Consider the following 20,696-nt stretch of genomic DNA (forward strand, 5'->3'; position numbering starts at 1 on the left):
AATGAAAAAGACAAAGGGGTGGCCAACAGATAATGCCTAAATTTCTTTACAGCAAACACCATGGCTAACCCTTCCCTTTCTGTAGTGGAATAGTTCATCTCCGTTTCAGTGAGATGCCTGTTGGCAAAACTCACAAGGTAATCTAGGTTATGCTCACTAGGCTGGCATAGAACAGCTCCAATAGCAAACTTAGAGGCATCTATGTGTACATGAAACGTTATGCTCCAGTCTGGGGCTCGTAAGATTAGTGTAGTGGTGAGAGCCTTCTTCAACTCTTCATATGCACGCTGCCATTCCTCAATCCATTCGAATACGATCAGCAGCTTGTACAATGGTCTAGCAATCAGTGCGTAATTCAGTACAAAGCGTTGATAGTATCCCATATGGCCTAAGAAATACTGAACGCCCTTGTAGTTAATGGGTGGTGGTAGGTCAATAATGACCCTGACTTTTGAGAAGTCAGTGGAAATGCCATTCCTTGACACTATGTGCCCTAGGATACATCCGTGCTTCACCTAGAAGAACTGGCACTTTAAGGGGTTCAATGAGAGGTTGTATAACTGACACTGTTCAAAGACAGCTCTCAACTTTTCTAAGTGTTTGGCCCAACTAGAGTGTACACATAAGTCGTCTACGAACACCTCTAACTCGCGTCTAAGCATATCCTTGAAGATGGTGCACATTAATCGTTGAAAGGTCGCATGTGCATTCATTAGCCCAAAGGGCATAACGATGTAGGCGAATACACCCCACTCTGTGGCGAAGGTAGTCTTCTGCCTGTCGTCAGGGTGCACTTGCACTTGATTATAGCTAGAGAAGCCATCCAAGAACCTGTAGGCTTCTTTGCCTGCTACCCTCTCCAGCATGTGCTCGGTATATGGTAAGGGGTAGTTGTCCCTCTTCATAGCAACATTAACTTTCTTGTAATTCATGCACACTCGAATTTTACCATTCTTTTTCATAACAATCACTATAGGTGATACCCAATCCATGTGCTCAATCTCATATATAGATCATGCCTTCATGAGCTTATCAATTTCCTCCTTCACTGCATAGGCGTGTTTGGGATTCATAGGGTAAGGTCATTGCTTTGTTGGCACCACATCTGGAACCATTGGGATATTATGGGTCACAACCCTAGTATCGACTCCTTCAAGTTCCTCCAAGGACCAGGCAAACACGTCGACATACTCTCGTAGGAGAGCAACAAGTTTAGCCTCCTCATCCCTGGTCAAGTCGTCAGCAATGAACACAGGTCGAGGCTTCTCACCTTCCCTTGCCAAGTTGACTTCCTTGACCTTGGCGGGTCCCTCAATTGGCTCACTGGTTTGCCCTTGTCTCTTTGCTCCTAGCAGAATCAGCACTCTATCACCCTTCTTAAACTTTGTGAAGCATTTGGGGAGATCCTGCAGCTTCTTTTGCCTCTCTGCTTTCGAGTCCTTAGTTCGCTTCCCAGCCTCCTCCTTTAGCTGTCTGCACTTTAGGTGGACTGGAAAGTCCCCTTTGGTGCGTCTGGCCTTAGAGTCGCCAAGGGGTCCTAATTCAGTAGGTGTACCCGTCTTAAGCATTAGAACTACCAATGGTTGCACCACTCCTACCTACTCCTAATCCATGGCTCCTATGTGCTCCAACCAGGATCTATCGCACTCCATCTGCATGACTCCTCTTTCATTGCAACCCGCCCTTTCCCTTCTAGGCCTAGAGTCTGCCTTGATCTGTTCGATCATTCTCCCTTCAGTGTCATATTCTATCGTGTCTAAGTCTTCTTCACTCTCATCTCCAATAGAGCGGCAGTCCTCATACTCCTCATCATCAAAGTCTTGCCCCTCAGACTGCTCGTCATCCCCCAGGATTTCCTCTCCAATCTCCTTTTCGTCATTGACTAAAGCCCAATTGTATAACAGGTTCAGATCATGAATTTTGATACAATGATATGGAATGAGATAGGTTTCCCTGGGTTACGTGAGCTTCTTGCCATCATGTCGAGTGGCACGATGGGCTCCCTTGCTGGCATGCTTGGGGATTTAGCAGCTTGCCTATATAGCTCTTCCTCATCTGAGAACGGTAGGTCAATGATTGCCAAGACGTGCATCCAATCCCGCTCGTCCTCAAGGCAAGGGATGTACTTGGTCAACGACCCATAGGGTTTGCTTGCTTGTGCATCACCTTTTAGCATGGTTGAGGTAGCATCAAGGTCGGCTGGGGTAGTTACCCAAGAAAATGAGATTGTTACCCCAATCTTCAATAACTCGAGCGTTCCTCATCCAGGGTCGACCTAGATGTATGTCGTAGTCTACTCCCTTCATGACAATGAAGTTCATGGAAAACTGCACCCTTGCGACCTTCACTGGCCAGCAGTTCTTTAGGACCCGGAATGGTCTGACCTTCATTTCATTGGCCAATGTGACATTGAACCTAGCCGTTTCCACGAGTGGGTTTCCCTAGGCTTGTAGAACTGCGTGGCTCAAAACACTGACACTAGCGCTTGTGTCTATGATTCCTTTTCGTGTTACATCCCCCAAGGCTAAGATAGGTAAGACTTCATGCATCTCAGTGCCTTCCTAGAAAGCATTGACGTGCAGTGACCTTGGAACTGAGTGTAACGTTAGGCTTGGAATCTGCGTGACTGTGTCCTGCTCTTGCAAGTCAGCGGCAGTGTGCTCCTCTTTTCCCTCCACCCAGTGCTTTAATTCTTGCCATAAGGAAGGGTGGTGCTGAAGCAGATCTTCTCGACTCAAGGTTACTAGCATGGTTACTAACGTGGTGAGGAGGTTGCTGGATGGTTGCCTTCCTCCTTAGTCAGCATTCTTTGGCCATATGTCTTGGTTAGCTTGCTGACATGCTTCTTCCTGGTCTTGCCTCTATGGCATCTCATGTGGTGTGGGTGTGTTCCCGATTGAGGTCGCGACAGTGAAACAGGTGTACTCACACTAGAGAGGTCTTCAATTTGGTCTTCCAGTATGGGCTCTACGTCCTTAAGGTGTTCCTAGGCGTCCTTGACCCACTCCTTGACTTTGGTTATAGCCTCAAGTTGCCGTTTGGAGTGGGGGTATTCCCCTACCTTGGTACTCCCTAGTTATGCTGTCTTAGGAGCTGAGGTCTCTGCCTCTACATTAGTGACCCTCTTTCCTGTCACTATTATTGTAGCTTCCTCGGTATTAAGGGTAATCTTTGCGTCTCTTCTCTTTCTCCTTCTCCTCCAGCTTTTCTTTCCCAATGAGGCTGCATCCAGGTTACTTGGCCCAGGCAATGAGATGCCTACCTATTTTGTCTGTGCTCGCATCATGACATGTAGTGGGATGGGGCATATCCTCAAAGGCCTCCACACCGAACAGCCCCAAGGGTACTAAGGGCATGTTGGCAGAACTAGCTGATGGCTTCCATTTAGGATAGTCAGGAAATAGGTGTGTGATTCCACACTCGGTGCATCGAAGGTCAGCTTTGTCCTTTTTTACATGTTCCCTTTCCAGGTAGTGTGATGAAATATGGCCTGGATGTCCACAAGTCCAACATGAGATTGGATCTTGGCTTGGTCCTCCAAAGCCTCTACCTCTTCCTCTACCTAGCGCCATCACCGGTACTGGTCGGTAGTCCATCAGGACTGGATTGCCTTCCTCATCATAGGATATGTATGGGTTCACGTAGGTCTCCTCTTCACTAGGTTCTTCCACATAGTGAATAGGAGCGTTACTCGATGGATGGGTTACATAGGGCCCTGGTGGTCTGGGTATGCCTATTGGGTTCATCTCTAGCCTAGGGATGGCCGGTCTTGCGTCATTTGGTGCTGGAAGCACCAACTGGGCTCCCCTGCCAAAGAGGTTAGGTGGCAAGTTACCTAAGTATGGAGGGTTGTATTGCTGCGCATATGGGAATCTCCTTGGTGGTCTACAATGTAACGCATCATGACCGAACCTACCACAGTTCGAGCATGGCCTAGATCTAGGACCTTAGCACTCGATTGGGAGGTGGTTACGACCACAATGTATACACTGCACATGTGACCGCACAGGTTTCCTCATTTGGTCTTGCAATCGTGCAAGCTCCATTCTCACCTCAGCCAGATCTTGGCCTTGGTCAACACTCTTTCCCTTATCCCGTATGCTAGAGTTCTCTCTCTCTCCTGAAATTGTTGACCACTTTGGAGCTCTCTGACTTGTACTGTCCCAGCTGGTGTTCCTCATGCTTCGCTCCCTAAGCTGATCGTCCACCCTTATTGCCTCTTCAAAGACTCTAGCTAACACGTCTCGGTGTAGAGTGGAGTTACTAGCCAAATCCTTGTAGAGCTCCTTGCTTTGAATTCCATTTATAAATACGGTAGACACAGCCTTCTCGTTAGGTCACTCATTTGTAGGGATCCTCTTGAAGAGGCTACGCACATGAGTGACATAGTCCCTTACGTCTTCCTTTTCCCTCTAATCGACATTCATCAACCGGACAATGAGATTGTCAAAGTACCCTGCCTCAGAGAATCTCTTGATAAAGAGGTCCTTAAGATGGGCAAAGTTTGTGCATTCAGTTGCATCTAGACTAGTGTACCAAATTCTCCCCTTATCACCTAAGCACAGACCAAAATCTTGAGAGCGTTGTGCAAGATCCATGAGACCATTTGCTTCGCAAACTTGTTCAAATTTCTCCACAAAGCTATATGGGTCATCGCTAGGTTCATACTTGTCTAGCTGCTTTGCTAGAATAGGGATTCTAGATTGCCCCTTTGCCCCTTGAGTGACCCCTAATCCTGAGAGTAATGCGGTGGCTAAGGCTGTTGCGCTCTGCTCAGCAGATGTATTGTCCATGAGCCACTTGACTACGAGTTCACTCAATGATAAGTCAGCCTCTGCTCCTCGTTCTCTCTCTGCATTTGGCCCTCCTTTGGCTGCACCAGCCAAGGCTAGCGTACATGTCTACATCTTGTTGAAGTTTCCTAGCCTTCTGCTCGTGGTTATAGGCAATTACTCTCTCTAGTGCCTTTCTAATCGTCTTTCTTTCCTCTTCTAGGCTTGCTACCACTTCCTCTACTAGTCTGCCCTGAACTAGCGTCCTAGTCAACCAGTCGTACTCATTGACTAACTCCTGCACTAAGACTGGGAATTCTCCCAAGTCCAGTCGCCTTGTCCGCCTCGTGATCTTGACATTGCTCCCACTTCCAGCTCCACAAGGTCGTCGATCAATTTGAGTAGCTCCGGCAGCATCTGATCCTTTATGTTGTCTCCTTTTGGATCTTCGTGTCCTCTTGAGGTCCTACTGATGAGACTCTCAGGCACCCAACTATGTTTTGGGATCTTCTCCTAATAGTGGGTTCCTTGATGTTATTATATCTCCTGATGAGTTCCTTGTTAGTAGTTGTCAATCTTATTCACAAGTTGTGCTTTGTGCTTTCTAGTGTTCAGTGCGAAAACAGGATTTTTCTTTTCTTGTAGTGCACCTTTGGTGATAAAATCAAAAGTCAGGTGCGGATGCAGGAAATGCTCAATGCAAACTCCACTCTTTCCCTCACATTCATAGCCTGATATAGCTCTAAGTGCAAGTTCTGGCTGATCTAAGGTCTTATTGAAAGTCCATCCTGCGTTCTCTATTCTGCTTCAGGATTGGTTGGTTGGTTACCGAAAGTCAAGTCAAGTTCTAAATTCGGTCTGCTCAGTGTCTAGCTGTTTGGGGTGAATCCTCAGTTATCTTGTCTGGTCTCTGGCTTCTAAGGGCTAAATTGGGTTTCCAGGGGGGTCAAAGATGTGAACAGGGTGGCCAGGACTGTCAGGCAACAGGTTCAAAAACCCTCTATTTTAAGTTCTGGTGAAGTGGTCCGATTCTGGGAATCGGACAGGGTGGTCCAATTTTGGGAATTGGACAGGGTGGTCCGATTGTGAAAATCGGATAGTCCGATTTCTACTTTGGTCCGATTTCCATAGTCGGATAGGGAGGTCCGACCGACTCCTGCGATAGGACGAGTGGTCCGATTGTGGCGCTAGGACCAATGGTCCGATTCTCACACTAGGAAAAGTGGTCTGATCCTTGCAGTTGGTCTGATTTTGAGACTAGGACACATGGTCCAATTTTGAAACTAGGATAGGTGGTCCGATTTTGGCACTGGGTCCGATTCTCAAAGTCAGACGGGGTGGTCTGATTCTCGCAATCGGACAGATCGAGTGGTCCGATTTTGGGAATCGGACGGGCTAGTCCGACTGCGTAGACGACAGCCCCGCGGTTTGCTTGCGATGCCTCAAGCTCAACGCCTACTCCACGGAATCATCCAGTGCCTTCCAGATAGGTGCAAAACACTACAAGGAAATGCCAGACATACCTAGAATCACTGTGGTGCTCGAATCGAACAGCACTCCAAGGATCTCCTTGCATCTCTCTCTCTCTCTCTCTCTCTCTCTCTCTCTCTCTCTCTCTCTCTCTCTCCCCCTGGCTCTCAAGCTCACTCTCTTCTCACAAAGCAGAATGTCAAATGTGGTCTTTCCTAGTTCCCTGGGCCTCTTATTACCCCATCCCAGCCTGCTATAACCTCAGAAGCTAATCCCTCACACTCTTCTAACCAGAAATTTAAATTTGTACCCCTATTTCCCTGTTTCCAACAACAACAGAACCCTTTCTGTTTTCCTTCTTTTTCCTATCCTAATCTTAACCTAATGCAACAAAAATAAAAAACAGAGATGGAGATGGATGGTCCTACTCTAATATTCAACAACAAATCAAAATACTTACTTGCTCCAAGGATTAAAACCTCCTAAATCTCCTAACTATCTCGAGCACCGGTTCGGGCTGCAAACCCTACTTCTATGCTCGATTCGATGTGTGCGGCGCTCAAGGCTCGATTCCGTCAGTCTCGGCAACGGAACCAAGATGAAGGGGAGCTACAGAGCTCTACTCCGAGACCTACGGACCGCTTATTGATCAAGCGTTTCAAACCAAGCGGCCATGGCTACCTCTCACATAACCGACGTGCAATGCCTACCTTACGAGTGTAGTGAGCTTACCTTGATGCTCATTTGAGTTCCCTCCTCTCTCTTGCACTCCAGTAGCTCCACAATCCTTGCGGCAAGCTTAAGCAACCTCAAGCCCTCTCCGTCAAGCTCCATCCTCCATAGCCGCGCGAGAAAAGAGAAGAGAAGAGAAGAAGAGAAGATGAAGAGAGAAGATGGGGGGCTTCTTCTCCACGATCCCTCACTCTCACACACTCACTCCCTCACTCCCTCACACTCCCTCAATCCCTCACTCAAGCACAAGCAAGAAGGCAAGAAACAAGAGAAGAAGAAGAAGAAGCTTTGGCCACACACAAGAATGAGCTTCTCATTTACTTTTCAACTTTATATACAAAACCCTAAATCCCTTTTGGGCGGTCATCCCCTTATCCCCTTTTTTACATGGCCGGCCATGGCCTAGGCCCTTTTCCCATTGTCCTCCTATCTTCCTAGCTTCCTTTCCATTGCCAATCTACATTTACAAATTGCATGGGTAAGAGCGTGCGCTCCTTAAATTAAATCATGATGCGCTTGTGCTCTTTTACAAAAGTATTGACTTGCGCTTTTCCTTGTGTGCCTTTTCCCTTATTTAGGACTTTTATGCGCTTCTTGTGTTTTTAGATTTTTCTTGGCGCGCCTTGGTCTTCCGTTTCACTTTTGCCTTGGCCTTGTCTTCTGCTTCAGCTTTTTCGGATTTTCCACCTTTGTCCGTTTGAGGGTTAACACATCTTTCTCCTCATCCTCTCAACCCACATGAACATCAATTATGGTAAGAGAGAAAGAGGAGAGATAAATATTAATTTTCTAACTTTTAGTATAATACATAATTTCTCACGCTTGTTGTGGTGATCTGAGGTGAAAAATTGCTACATCTCATACCCAGGGCTACTCCTTCTTATTCAATAGATTGAAAAATCCATTCTTTAAGGTCATGAGGGGGTGCACCCAAAAATGCATCACCCCTCCCGTCCCTGTTATGAAGATTTTGTGGTTTTTTAATCCCTTAAGCTTAATTCCTAAAAAAAACTAGTTCAACACTTTATGTTCACACTACTAGCAAGTGGTTTACTTAAAATTGGAGATCCAAACGAACTCTAATTTGAGATTTGAAAACACATGGACATTTCTAGCATCATTTTCTACTGACCTGGCCTCCTGGATGCTATTTTCAACTTCTAGATCAAGTACCTCCTTTGTAATGTGAAAGTTACACCTCTTTAAATGGGCAGTCTAACAAACTCCGATTGATGAATGAATGCTTCTAATGCATTCAGGGCCACCTTCCTTCGCTTAGAAAACTCTAGGGCCTCTTGATTTTTACTACAAGTACTTCATTTTTTCCTTTATTTTTGGCACACTAATGCTCAAGTTGTGCCTCTTTAAATGGGCTATCTAACAACCTCCCATTGACAAATGGGCATTTCCAACATGTTTTGAGCTACCTACTTTCGCTTAGCAAACTCTAGTGCCTCTTGGTTTTTAGTACAAATACTTTATTTTTTACTTCATTTTTCGTGCCTAAATACACATCTCATAACACAACATATTGCTGCTCTCTCACTCCTTTCCTTCTTTCTCTATTTGCATTCATTCCTTTCTCCTTCCTTATGTCTATGTGATGAAGAAAAAACTAGGGTGGCTCAATGCAGTTAGCACTCTGCATCTACTTATGTGCTTGTGAGCTATGATGGTGCTTGACACCTCTCAGTTTTTCCTCAAGTCCTCTTGGTCCACTCATAGCTCTTATATTCTTTTCTTGTTTCTCCTTCTCTTACTTGTACATTTCTTCCTTTCGAGCACTTTCTATTGTATCTATTCCTTCCTTTTCTCTTCCCCACTCGACTACTCCTCTACTCGAGTGGTAATTGTTGAGATGGCAAGCTCAACACGTGCAGACATTGATGATGGACTACCTGGCTAGATATGAGTCCGTATGTCTACACTTAGCACGTTAGTGGTCATTATGATACTCACATGGCCACTGACTTATCACTTATTATATTTAGTTTGTTACACATACCTATAGCTGGCAAAGACATAGCACCAGTCGATTAGTGTAGTCTGTTATGCACTGTTTGACTTAGTAGGCCACTTTCCTTTATGTTGTATCTTATCTATACTTTGTGTACATTGTATAGTAGGTGAAAGAAGAAGATGAAATCAGCAAGAAAACGTTTTGGCCTCCATCTCTCTTCTTGTGTTCTTGAGTGAGCTTCCTGTTGTGTACACAGTTTGTGTTTGGCGCAGCAGCTCAAGCAAGTCCCCCCACCACGCGATTCTTGACAATAATTTGGGTCCACTTAGATTAATTGACTTGTATTCAAGCACCCTCCCCTTTGGTTGAACACCAAAGTGCCTTTCTTAGGCTCATTTCAGGTTGAAGCACTTGTATAGTTTTTATGTGCTCGAGTGTGGGTATTTGACTACTAAAGGTCTTCCTTCCCTCCTCAAGCCATTTTGCTCCTTCATCCCAATCTTTGCACTCCAATCCACTCCTTCACGTGAGTTACTTCTTGAGTCTACTTTCAGTTCTCTTTTTGTACTCAAGCTATCTTCTCTTGACTCAAGTGGGCCCTTCTTACAAGTGTCGAGGATGTATTAAATGGCCCTTATTCTTGTTAGAGTGGATGACTTGATGATGAGGCAAATATTCCTTGTCAAGTTAATTATTTGTTTTAGATCTACCTTCAAGTTCCTCATTTAAGGTACTTCCTCACTTCATGTACATCACCCTTCCATTAGGCCCCCTCTTTTTCAAAATCTCTATTTCTTCTCCCTCTCAATCCTTTCTCTACTTTGTTCTTGAAGACTCTATGTTCAAGTGTTCTTACCTCTCCTTTTCTTCTCTCTCATCCTATTCTCACTTGAATGTTTTTGCTCAAGTGCTAGCACTTGAGTCAAGTCCATACTTGGTTATCCAAAGAGCAACTTTTACCATGCTCTTCCTACCCAAGTACTTTTTTCTTCTTCAATGCACTCGAAAATAACCAAAATAAAGGTAATTGATTTACTACAACAATCATCATTATAAGTACCTCATGCTTTCTACTACTTCAATTAACGAATCAACAAGGGTCTTTTAGGATTTTTCTATTGATTGTGAAGTTTCTCCTAATGTAACCCATCCAAAACAACAAATTACTTTCAATTTATTTTCTCACAAAACTGATCTTCTACTCTACTATATCCTATTGCTTCACTTAGGGAATTGGATGGAACTCTCAAGTTTGGACACACTCTCCATTCATGTTTTTAGCCTTTATATTGGCACCTGTAATCTTTTATGGCTTACAGGTCTTCCTAACTATTCTTGGGATGTTTTCTGATTTTCACAAGAGCGAGCTCAACTCTCAAATAATGCTATAGAATAGTTGTGCAATTGTAAGAAATATTTCAACTACATCATGATCACACATAGTGGATGGTATTGCCTAAAATGACATATTGCAATCCAAAAACTATAAATCTTACCAACTTGATTCTAATACATGCCCTTCCACTTGACTCACATCCTTCTTTGCCCATTGTGGTTAACAATAGTAAAATTTTGATGATATGTCATTATGGAGTACACCCAATCCTAACCTTAAAAAAAGGGTTGCAAGACCTTAGCATGCATTCTTGTGGTAGGTGATGATAGTCCTATTCTATTACCTCTTCTTGCATTTACTATTGTTGACCAATGTATGCATGCATACACATTTCACTTCTTTGGAATCATGTTTGCTTACCGCTTAGGATCAATGAGCATTCTTGATGAAGAAATCAATAAAACACATATATATATCTCAACTATTCACAAAAAGAAATAGTGGTGTATCTGTGTGGGTAATCAATTAGTCAGAATGTGCATATGTTCATACATGCATTACCTAAATGCACCAACTCTATCTATTTTCCTGATTTTACTACTATATTATTTTCGTTGTAGGTTTGGAAAGCCCCGAACCTCCAAAGGGCATCCTGAACCTACCCCCTTTTCCAAACCTCCCTTTTTCAATCAAAACCCCCTCCTCTCCCCTCCCCTCTTTCTCACGTATAATCTCTCCTTTTCTCTTCCCCCTTCCTTTTTTCATTACCCCTCCCCCCCCCCACACCTTCCTTTTTTAAATTAAAACCCCCTCCCCTCTCTTTGACTTATAATCTCTCTCTTTCTTTTCCCCCTCCCCATTTTAATTAAATTCCTCTCCCCTCCCCCCTCTCTCTCTCTCATGTGTAGGGCCTAGGTTCTCTCTCTCTCTCTCTCTCTCTCTCTCTCTCTCTCTCTCTCTCTCTCTCTCTCTCTCTCTCTCTCTCTCTCTCTCTCTCTCTCTCTCCCCTTTAATTAAATCAAACTTCTTTCTAAATTAAAAGTCTCTCTCTCACAAATAGATTAAACTTTTCTTTGAATTAAACTTTTTAAAAAGTTTTTTAATTTAAATTTTTCAAACACTTTGAGAGGGAGATAGAAGAAGAGTGAGAGAGAGAAAAGAAGAAGAAGATGAAGGATAAAAAAAAGAAAAAGAGGAGGGGGGAAAGGGGAAATAAAATAGTGTTTTTTAACTTAAACATTTTTCTTCTCCCCCTCCCCCCTCTCTCATATGTAGGGCCTTGGTTTTCTCTCTCTCTCTCTCTCTCAATTAGATTAAACTTTTTAATTAAATATTTTTAAAATATTTTTTAATTTAAAGTTCTTTGGACATAATTCCTCCCTTCTCCCCTCTCTCTCTCATGTGTAGAGTCTAGGTTTTTTCTCTCTCTCTCTCTTTCTGTGTGTGTGTGTGTGTGTTAGATTAAACTTTTTAATTTAAACTTTTCTTTTAATTAAAAAATTTTAAAGATTTTTTAATTTAAAATTTTTTAAACATAGTTTTTCACACACTTTGAGAGAGAGAGAGAGAGAGAGAGAGAGAGAGAGAGAGAGAGAGAGAGAGAGAGAGAGAGAGAGAGAGAAGAAGAAGAAGAAGAAGAAGAAGAAGAAGAAGAAGACGGAGAGGGGGGAAAGCGGAAAGAGCATAGTCTTTTTTAAATTAAACATTTTTCTTCTCCCCCTCTCTCTCATGTGTAGGGCCTAGGTTCTCTCTGTCTCTCTCTCTCTCAAATTAAAATTTTAATTGAAAATTTTTAATTAAATATTTTTATATTTTTTAAAATTTAAAGTTTTTTTGACATTGTTTTTCACACACTTTGAGAGGAAGATAGAAGAAGAAGAAAAAGGAGAACGATAAAAAAAGAAGAAGAAGAAAGAGAAAAAGACAGAGACATGGGGGAAAGAGAAAATAGAATAGTCATTTTTAAATTAAATCTTTTTTTATAGTTTTTTACTTAGAGAGAGAGACAGAGAGGAAATATATAATTTGAAAGAGAGAGAAAATAGGGGGAGAGAAAGGGCAAGAGAGAAAAGAGAAAAATAGAGAGAGAATAAAAAATATATAGAGAGAAAAGAGAGCGAGAGAAAAAAACTTGAAAGAGAAAGAGAGAAGAAAAGAAAAATAAGGGGAGAGAGAGAGAGAGAGAGAGAGAGAGAGAGAGAGAGAGAGAGAGAGAGAGAGAGAGAGAGAGAGAGAGAGAGAGAGAGAGAGAGAGAAATATACAAAGAGCAAAAAAGAAAGAAGAGGAGAGGGCCGAAGAGAGAGGGGGAATAAAGAAAAAGAGAATTATAGAGAGGAGAAATATAAAATTTAAGAGAGAGAGAGAGAGAGAGAGAGAGAGAGAGAGAGAGAGAGAGAGAGAGAGAGAGAAAAGAAAAAGAGAGAGAATTTGAGCACACAGAGAGGAAAGATAAAATTTAAAAGAAAGAGAAAATAAAAAAATGTAAAGAGAGAAAATTTAAAAAAAGGACAAAAGAGGAGAGAGAAGGAAAAGAGAGAAGAGGGGGAGAGAGAGAGAGAGAGAGAGAGAGAGAGAGAAGAAGAAGAAGAAGAAGAAGAAGAGAAAAGTCTTTTTTAAGTTTAAATATTTCTCACAAAATGCTAGTATTTAAATATTTAAAGAGAAAAAAATTTAATTTAAATATTTCTTTTATGCTAATATAGAATCAATATATGTGGAACACTAGTATTTCTTTACGCAAGTTCTCTTCTAAGGTCAAATTTTTAAATCGAAAAACATAATCCTATATCACATTTTAATATTCTAGAAACCTAGGAATAGGATCTATGCATGTATATGTGTCCAAAAGGTGAGGGAAAACTTGATTTCAAACTTAGGGCCCATCAAAGAGCTACTTTTAAATATGGTCAATGTTAGTCATGCATCCAAGTACATGTCATTTGGCGAACATTTAAAGCCTAATCTAAATCTTCTTTGAGGTGCGCTTTATTTATGGGTTGCAAAGAGCTACTCTTAGATATCAACATGCCTCCAAATATGTTCCATACACTAAAAAGCTAATCTCAATCTTATGCACAGTATGCCTTAGTTGTCTACATCTATATGTGATGTTTAATGCTTGAATTTGGTTGTTTGTAATCTTTTTCTATAGAATGGTAGACTATTCATTTTACATTTGATTTCAAAGTTGGTTCCATCAAGGGCAAGTTATTCTTCGTTACTCTGACAATTTGAACCATACCTGTAACAGTTAATTATAAAATATCTATAAATGAATATTGGAATGGATGTTGGACATTATATTTTGTACATTCTAAAGCATTATAAAATGAAAGCTTTTCTTAGAGACTTAAAAAATGGAGCTTCATGTGTTATTGTATGATCAAGAGTACAAATATAATCATAGAAGGAAGTTACATAAGATATTCACACAATATTCATGAATATTAGTGTTTAGCGTCAAGTGAATATACAAAAATAGGAATGGATCTCTAAAACTTTGTGAGGAGGTTCTGACTAGATCAAGGCTTGATAAGAAACCTACATAATTTTATGTTGGAGATTCTATATATGCTCTCAAAAATATTACCTTTAGTGATCAATGCTCCACATGAGAAATAGTGTCAAATCTCTTCCTTGCATTCCCTATTTCCAAGAAAACAATTTTCCTTCCCATAATGTGGTTCTATGAGCCCATGATAAGCACCTAAAAATCTTTGAGCAAGTACAAATGCAAATGATTCAAATTTGTACTTGCTAAGGCTTCAAATTGCCTTGTTAACCATCTAGGCATGCAAATTACCATTTCAACAAGTCAATGGTTTGACCAATGAAATATAGATTTTCTTTATTTTTAACTAGAGAAGATATCCCTTTCCCCTACCTAGGGTAAGGGAGCCAATTGCAAAATAGGTGCCCAAAAGCAAACACTTTTGGGCTACTGATGCTACAGAAAAAGAGGAATATGCTGAGAATCTTGCTTAAGTGTCACTCGTTGATTTGCCAAAAAGTGTTACATTATATCGGCCCTCAAGTGTACCCTTACCTCCCAAGTTTATATTTTCTAAATTATATAAACAATTTTAAAAATAAAAAGTTCAATATTGGACTTGTTCAATTCCTCTTGATATCCCCTACATGGTCATATATTCAAATCTTAAAAAAACTGCAAAATGTGAAATCCCCACCCAAAAAAAAAACATCTTTTTTCTTAGGTGTTCTATAGTTGACCCCCTTACCCTACATGCTTTAGATTGGGTTACATTTGTGTACAATGATCCTCATTCATGGCATCATAGAGCTTAAGTAAGTTAACAATTCTTATTTTGCAAATAAAAACTTTTGAAGTCACTTTATTAAAGGTGGAATGGGTAAAATAAGGAAAGTTGATTTCTCAATCTAAGACCTTGCATAGAGAATTTCAAAAATAACTCACTAAAAGGTCATAGAAAATTTCAAAAGCAACCCATTAGAAGTTGTTGATTCGTGCTGTGAAAGGATGGCGTAATGTATTAGCAAGCATGTAAGGGAATCAACCAATAAAGTGAACATTGTGGTGTATTCTAATGTACTATGGAAGACTTGAGGCATGCCATGCTAGTGGCAAGGTTAGTGTATTAAGGATACGTTTGCCACATTAGACTTTAGGGCTATAAAGACTTTAAGCCTTAGCCATGAAATAAAGGCACTTTGATATTTCTTCTTGCACCCTTAATTGAGAGAAAGTACTTTAGAAACTAAAACTAAGGTCCTTATTAGAGATCGACTATACTTACAAACATTCAAAGGGTGGGACTTTGATGGGTGTTTGTGTTTTGGGCAATAAGTAAGAGAAAAAGGTTGTTATTGGCAATCCATCTAGACATCTAGAGGTGGATACACATATTTGTCCATAATCTCTTATGCCCCAAGGACACTAGAGGTTGGCAATGGTAAGATAGAGCTCTTTGCATGTGTCGTAAATATGCATGAAATAATGATGTACACTATTACATCTACAATGAATTTAGATGATTCAAAGAACTATTGATGCTATTTTACTATTTTGGAGAGGTTTGCATATTGATTAACTTATTCATTACTCTATTCATGAAGGAACATCTCTAATAGACATGCGCCAAAGGCTTCATTTCCACGATGCATATAAGATAGATCCCTATCATATGTTCCTACTAAGTTTGGACTTCTCGCTAACTAATTAGCCCTTGGTAAATAGTGTATTTGGAACATAAACATTAATTATCAAGGTTATGCTTTGTAGACCACTTATGAAAGTGAGATGAATCGAATTCTTAGACAAACAAAATAAAATGGAGAAATACATTGGAGAATGTATTTTGTTTGATATGACATCGAATATTGAGAGGAAGATTGTGACTAGTTGTATGAGTAATGGTAGTTAGTCTACAATGTTTTTAATCAAAGTTCTAATAGCTCTAGGTTGCTCTTTGGCACCCCTTGTAAATGATGAACTATGCTTGGGAAAAAGGCTAGAGTGGGAGTGAAAATAGGTTGAACCAAAACCAAGTTATGCACACATGGGAGTCAACCTTTTTGCCAAATAAACTAGGCGCTCCGCGCCTAGACTTGCCCCGGCACTTCGTGCAGGGACGGGCGCGATTTTTGCGGGCGAGGGCGGGTGCCGGACGTGTGGCACCCACCCTCACGTTCTCTTTTTTTTTCTTGTGGGGGAGGTGGGGCTGCCACGTGGCACCCGCCCCCCACCTCTCATTAACTAATAGTATAGATGTAGGATAAAGTGAACAACTCCAACACCAAAAGCAAAATTTAGTGCCGCTTGTAATAGTTATATCTCCCCATGGTTTTCGCTCAAGGCATGTTGAATTGAGATGCCACTACCACGCCAATAAAAGCTAATTGGAGTTAACCTTTTCAGCACCTCAGTTTGCCATGGTTCAAACACCTCAGTTTGTCATGTGTGAACTGTGTGAGCCGATAAAATCAAAACACTTTGGGGAAATAGGGGGACTTGCTACACTTAGAGAGTAGCCAAGGTGAACCATGTAGATATGGTTCAAGACTTTGGGGCAATAGGGGCTTTGCTACACTTAGAGAGTAGCCAAGCTGAACCACGTAGATCTGGTTCGAGCACCTCAGTTTGTCATGTGTGAACTGTGTGAGCTGATAAAATCAAAACACTTTGGGGAAATAGGGGGATTTGCTACACTTAGAGAGTAGCCAAGGTGAACCATGTAGATATGGTTCAAGACTTTGGGGCAATAGGGGCTTTGCTACACTTAGAGAGTAGCCAAGCTGAACCATGTAGATCTGGTTCGAGCACCTCAGTTTGTCATGTGAGAATTGTGCGAGCTGATAAAATCAAAAGACTTTGGGGGCAATAGGGGGCTTTGCTACACTCAGTAGCCAAGCTGAACCATGTAGATATGGTTCAAGACTTTGGGAGCAATAGGGGCTTTGCTACACTTAGAGAGTAGCCAAGCTGAACAATGTGGATCGCATGAGATGGGCCAAAAGAGGAAGGGATCGTGAGTGTCATGGGAAGCCTGCATCACATGAGAATGGGCGAGAAAAAAGCAAGGAAGGTGCTGCTGATGTGCCGTGAAACTTTGGGTTGGCGAACGCAAACAATGCACGTGAAACTTAAGTTCGTAAGGAGTCACGCAAGACACATTAGCTACAGCAATTCTCAATCGTAACAATAATAGTAATAATAATAACAACAACAATGCTCGGAGAAAGTTTCTTTACTGTTGGATGAAGTCAGCACGGAAGGACGTTGACCGGGTATCACGGGGGCGCATGGATAGATAGATGGAAAATGTAACTTGGGTGAGCGCGAGGGATTGATTAAGAGCGCACACTCTGAGAGAGTGCGAGCCCCCCTCTCTCTCTCTCTCTCTCTCTCTCTCTCTCTCTCTCTCTCTCTCTCTGTGTCTTTGTTTCCTTTCCCTTCCCGGACCGGAGGGTGTGCTGTGAGTACAGTAGGGAGTCCTGTTTGTGTGTCGCCTCTTCTGGCGTCTCGCACTGTCGCCGCCTCCCCCCCTTTCAGTTACTGTTCTCGTCCGAGTGGGATCGTTCGATCGACCTACCTATCATCTGTCTGCCCGTCCAAAGCTGCAAAACAGAAGAAGACTTTCCATTTGATGCAGACCAAGGTTTCCCTGTTGTAAAAGCCGGTGGTGTGTCGCCGCTCGCCTCGCCCTTGCCCTCGCCCCGCCCCCATGAAGAGAGGTCTGCACAAGGACCGACCCCCGCCTCTCAAGATCCACAAGCCGCCGCCTGCACGTAGCCAATCCCAGCAGCAGCAACAACAGCAGCAGCACCAGGCCGATCATCCTCATCCTCCTCCTCCTCCTCCTCCTCCTCATCAGCCCATTCACAGCCGCGCCCTGTACAGACCGCCTGTGATCATCCACACATACTCCCCAGAGATCATCCAGACCGACTCCAGAAACTTTATGCAGCTCGTGCAGCGCCTCACAGGACCCGGGTCTATCACCCCACCGCCCCCAAAGAGAGCCAGGTTAGCATCCTCCTCCGCCTTCTCCGACCAGCCGCCGCCTTACTTAGCGGCCCCCGCAGCAGCTCCGGCAGTCGCTCCGTATGGCCCCCTCCGCGAGCGCCCCCGGCCGCCGCCCCTGCCACTACCATCCCCCCGCGCAAGGCCGCCTCTTCCACCGCCGCCTCCGTCGAACCCCACGCCGCAGCCGCCGCCGCTGCACCACCCCCTCCTCTCCCCCTCCACCTTCGACTTCTCGCCGTCCGTCCTGCCGTCGCCGTCAACTCTGACGTTCGACTTCTCGGCCCTCCTGTCGCCCGCCGCCATGGCGGCGGCCAGCGGCGCTGCTACACCGACGGCCGGCCGCGCCCCTGTTCCCGCAACCCCGCCGGTCTCCCTCCCGGCCGTGTTCCCGTCGCCGGGTCCCCTCTCCTCCGGCTTCTTCAGCGACCTCCCTGTTCTCTCCCCTGCCGCCTACAGCTGGATCGATAGGAACGCCTCCTCAGCCGAGGCCATTCTCTCGCTGCGTGGCGTACCGTCACCTTCCGGTCTATTTCCCCGGTACCCCGGTCACCCTCTGCCCGCGTCACCAGCTTCGTCACCTCCGGATACGGATGCCAAGCCGGTTTTGTATCGCCATCACTAACGACGAAATTTTTTAAAACAATTTACAGAAAAATTGTATATATGGGCGTATTAAATTTTTTTTTTCCCCTTGTCGGTTTTCTAAATTGGATTTTCTATAATTGTTATGGAAGCATTTCGTAGTCCTTGGGCTCACGCAAATTTAGAAAATGGGCTAGCACGTTGGCGACCGCGTGACGCAAGGGCGGATTTTATGTAGATGGAGACAATCAAGGCTCCAGAGTCCACTTGCAAGATGCAGAAACAGTGGATTTTTTAAAAAATCTCGGCGCTGACATGGGCTCTCTGACGCAGCCAGACTAGACCCATTCAACCACCATGTGGGGAGGGTACCGTGTACGACTATTACCACAGTTTACTATTAAGCCAATCCGCTCGGGGGAGCTTTGGCCACGCCTGCAACAATTGTATGAATGTTTTTCTCTTATTTTTAAAGGAAAAAAGGAGGAGGAGGAAAACAAGGCCGTTTTCTAGTAGGACCTGGAAGCCGTTTTCTGGTGGAGGGATCGATGATGGAGCTCTCTCTCTCTCTCTCTCTCTCTCTCTCTCGGGAGTAGTCCGGAGTAATCTTTAACCACTCAGATGGGGTTGAATGGCTGAGCTTCTTCACAATTCGGAGTGACCCTACAAGACAAGTAGAGAGAGAGAGAGAGAGAGGGAGTGTGTGTTGTGACTCGTGAGGATTGTGCCGCACCTGGATCTTATTAGCAGGCCCTTTGAGATAAAATGGTGTCGTGATCTTTTTACCCCTTGCCTATTGAATGCGTGGACGGTGGTTGCCTTCGCTTGTTAGCTCCTCTTTAGGACTTTTTTGAAAGTAAATGCGCGGTTGCGACTTTTGAAACTCTATAGAGTGCATGGGTTTCCAAATTCCCACCATCGTAACTTGTAAGTACAGTTCAACGCGATCTACGGATTTGCTTAAAATAACGTTTCATAGCCCACCTTATGGAGGGGCATTGAATTGTGTGGTGAATTAGGGATGGCTTACACGTGACCAGCCCTCTTTAATTGTTCTAGGACATTTCTTTTCCCTTGGTGGGTGTGAAGAGTCGTGACATGCTCTTAAAACAACATATGATGATGTCAATGGTCTCCCAATTTCCAAATCTTGCTCATAAAACTTGTATTCTTGTGAGTACTCGTGAGACGGGCTCCTAAAATTGTTTCCTAGCCTTGATGATCATGTTTGTAGCGCTAAGGAGCCATTGACATTACATGGGAGGGTGGATCAATCAATTCTCATGTATTAAGGGGTAGACCATGGTTTGCCGAGTGTGCACAAAGGGGGGCGGGGGGCGGAGGAGAGCTCAAGTACAAAAAAAAAATCATGCTTAATGAGTTGTTCACAAGTACAACTAGTACACTCTCCTTTACTTGAGCGTGATCTTTAGGCTGTTTAAATAGTCTCTGGGTGGTTAGGGTTAGGGTTTTGCCTTGCTCTACTATTCATTCACACCGAGCTACCTTTATCCACTCTTACATTCATAGGGTTCACATGCCTCTCTCTCAACACCCCCTCTCAATGCCAAAGTGGCATTGGACTACAAGACATGTTAATGTTCCTCCCCTCCCCCCCCCAAAAAAAAAAAACAAAAACAAAGTGGAGTGCATTTATAAATCAGGCTACAAGAGTGCTTAAGAGGTAGAGGATCTATAGATTTAGAAAAATCGATCACCAGGTGGGTTGAAGACAAAGTTAGCCTCCAAGGCTTTTGGTACTTCAAAGATGGATATTTTTTCCAATAGTTGTTGACAAGATGTCTCTTTGTTGCAAAAGGAGCATTTAGTGGATACAATATGAACTAGGACTTGGTCATGGGATGTTGAAGGGATGCTTGACTAGTGTTACCTTCTTTTTTATTTCTTTTCTCCTCATCTAAGCAAGATTGGATGGTGCTTTCCAAAGTTGGATTAGAGATATTTGTAAGAGTAGTTACAAGGGTTGGAAATATCTTCTTTATAGCCTTCAAGAGAATTGCAATGGTATTTTCATCATGAATTGAAGAGCTTGAACTGAGGATAGTTGTGCCATGAGCCCCTTTATATGAGAAATGAACTTACCGAGGTCGTATTCTTGTTTATACTCCCTAACTAAAAAATTCGATCCTAAGGAAAATTTTAGAGTTCTTTCCTATAGCACCATAAAGCTTTTTAAACTCATCCCATTTCTCCTTGGCAGTAGAGAGTTGGTCAATGTGATGGATTAGTGATTTATCTAGATGAAGCATTATTATGGCTTAGGCTCTTTCATCTTCTATATCAAGTGGGTTTGATGGATTAATAGCCTTGGTTCCTTT

The 20,696-nt window shown here is 43.1% G+C and overlaps 1 protein-coding gene across 1 annotated transcript; it reads left to right on the forward strand.

Moving 5' to 3' along the window:
* The first annotated feature begins 17,424 nt into the window (after window positions 1-17,424).
* LOC148033056 (uncharacterized) lies at window positions 17,425-19,111 on the forward strand. The gene has a single exon (XM_087683789.1). The coding sequence runs from the start codon at window positions 17,474-17,476 to the stop codon at window positions 18,395-18,397; it is 924 nt and encodes a 307-aa protein (XP_087539915.1). The 5' UTR covers window positions 17,425-17,473; the 3' UTR covers window positions 18,398-19,111.
* Window positions 19,112-20,696: the final 1,585 nt, after the last annotated feature.

Source organism: Lygodium microphyllum, chromosome 8 (genome assembly GCF_053477565.2).
Source record: "Lygodium microphyllum isolate KBCC chromosome 8, Lygodium_microphyllum_v1.1.10, whole genome shotgun sequence".
Taxonomy (NCBI): domain Eukaryota; kingdom Viridiplantae; phylum Streptophyta; class Polypodiopsida; order Schizaeales; family Lygodiaceae; genus Lygodium; species Lygodium microphyllum.

What these genes read in the sequence shown, in the direction of transcription:
- LOC148033056 (XM_087683789.1), top strand. Translation starts at nt 17,474, where the DNA reads ATGAAGAGAGGTCTGCACAAGGACCGACCCCCGCCTCTCAAGATCCAC.